Raw genomic sequence first — 1588 nt, 5'->3', positions numbered from 1 at the left:
CGCCCGGCCCTTGCGCTGCTCGGCGCTGGCCCGGCTGATCCAGAACTCCTGCAGCCGCTGCAGCTTGGCCTGCGGGTCGTAGCTCATCTCCTTCACCTTCCCTGTGGGACGGGGTGGACGGCACAGTGGGACCCGGCCCTTGCCTCTCGCCCTCGCGTCCCGGCCTGCAGTCTTTGAGGGCCACGGCCCTTCACTCATTTTCCCAGGTCTGCTACATGGAGGCTCAGTCACCTGACACCCTGGGCCGGGCAGGCCAGGGTCAGGAGCAAAGGACCAGCCTTCTCAGGTCTCAGCACCTGCGAAAACGGGACACAGCTTCCAACAGGGAATGAGGGGCTTAACAGGTGGCCCCGTAAACACTTCGCCTCGGAACAGGAGGTTCCAGGGTTTCTGCTGTCACCACCACCCCAGGCAAAAAAGCAAAAAAAAAAAGCAGCAAGGAGCTGCCAACGTCCAGGCGCTCACGCAGGGACAGCCCTCACCGGAGTCCACAACAAAGCGGATCCCATCAATGGTGACCGAGGTCTCTGCGATGTTGGTGGAGAGGATACACTTCCGGACTCCGGGGGGTGCCACGTCGAACACCTGGGGAGGGAGGAGAAGGCACAGGGACTAACAGCCCCGGCTCCCTGTCGGGGCCCTCACACCTCTGCCCCTGCCCTCAGCATCCTCTGCTGCACCATCCCCTAAAGAGCCCCGGCTACCCAGGCCCGGCCTCCCTATAGGCCCCGAGCATCTCCTACCTGTCCCACGCCCCAGCCCGCCTGGCCTAGGCCTCGCCTTTCCCACTCTGATCCTGCACCAGCCTCCCCACCAGCCTCTGGCCTCAAATCCTCGGCCCCAGCCCTCACCTGGCAGGCAGCCAAAGCACACCTGGCACAAAAATGCCTTGCGCGGAGCCCTCCCGTGGCTCCCAGCGCCCCTGGCACAGAGCCCAGGCGCCACACCACCACTCCCCACCCTTGAATCGCCCTGGACGGACGCAGAGCGGCCCCTGACCCCAGCTCCCTGGCCGACGGAGGCCCTGCCCACCCCGCCTCTCGGGATACCTTGTCCTGCTCGGCCATGGAGAGAGCGCTGTGCAGCGGCAGCACCACCCAGCGCTGCGTGTGGCTGGCATAGGGCTGGGCGGCCTCCAGCACGGCGCTGATCTCCGCCATGCCGCTGAGGAAGACCAGGAGGTCCCCACGCTCCTCGGGTGGGTACTTATTGTCGATGGCCTCCAGCACCCTCAGGAAAGGCCGCGGGTCCAGCTTCTCGGACTTGGAGGCTGTCTGCTCGGCCTCCTGTGGCTGGTAAATGACCTGTGACAAGACAGCCCCGGGCAGGACACAGCTGTCAATCCGGCACAGACCAACAGCGTGTAGACCTCAGAGGGCAGGAGGCGACACAGCCATCAGCGACACATGGCACTCTCCAAGCGCAGGATGCAGGAGGAGACGAAGGGACAGGCAGCAAGGCTTTGTAACACTGGCAATTTTTTTAAATGTGGGTGCCAAGGACCGGGGATTTAGCTCAGTGGTTCCACCACCTGCCTTGCAAGTGCAAGTTCAATCCCTGGTACCAAAAAAAAAAAAAAAAAAAAAAA

The 1588-nt window shown here is 63.1% G+C and overlaps 1 protein-coding gene across 1 annotated transcript in view; it reads right to left on the bottom strand.

Annotated features, from left to right (window-relative positions):
* Dhx34 (DExH-box helicase 34) overlaps positions 1-1588 on the bottom strand; it is a 7337-nt gene that overhangs the window by 2741 nt on the left and 3008 nt on the right. Inside the window, exons 3-5 of the mRNA XM_019210051.1 lie at positions 1050-1304; positions 483-585; positions 4-101 (exon numbers count right to left, since the gene is read on the bottom strand). Coding sequence (XP_019065596.1) covers positions 4-101; positions 483-585; positions 1050-1304 — 456 coding nt within the window. The remainder of the gene's footprint in view (positions 1-3; positions 102-482; positions 586-1049; positions 1305-1588) is intronic.

The sequence above is a fragment of the Fukomys damarensis genome, unplaced genomic scaffold, assembly GCF_012274545.1.
Source record: "Fukomys damarensis isolate Sample0158 unplaced genomic scaffold, DMR_v1.0_HiC HiC_scaffold_19, whole genome shotgun sequence".
In the NCBI taxonomy this organism is placed as follows: Eukaryota; Metazoa; Chordata; class Mammalia; order Rodentia; family Bathyergidae; genus Fukomys; species Fukomys damarensis.
Note: the sequence above shows the minus strand (reverse complement) of the source record. Positions and strands in the feature narration are given on the sequence as shown.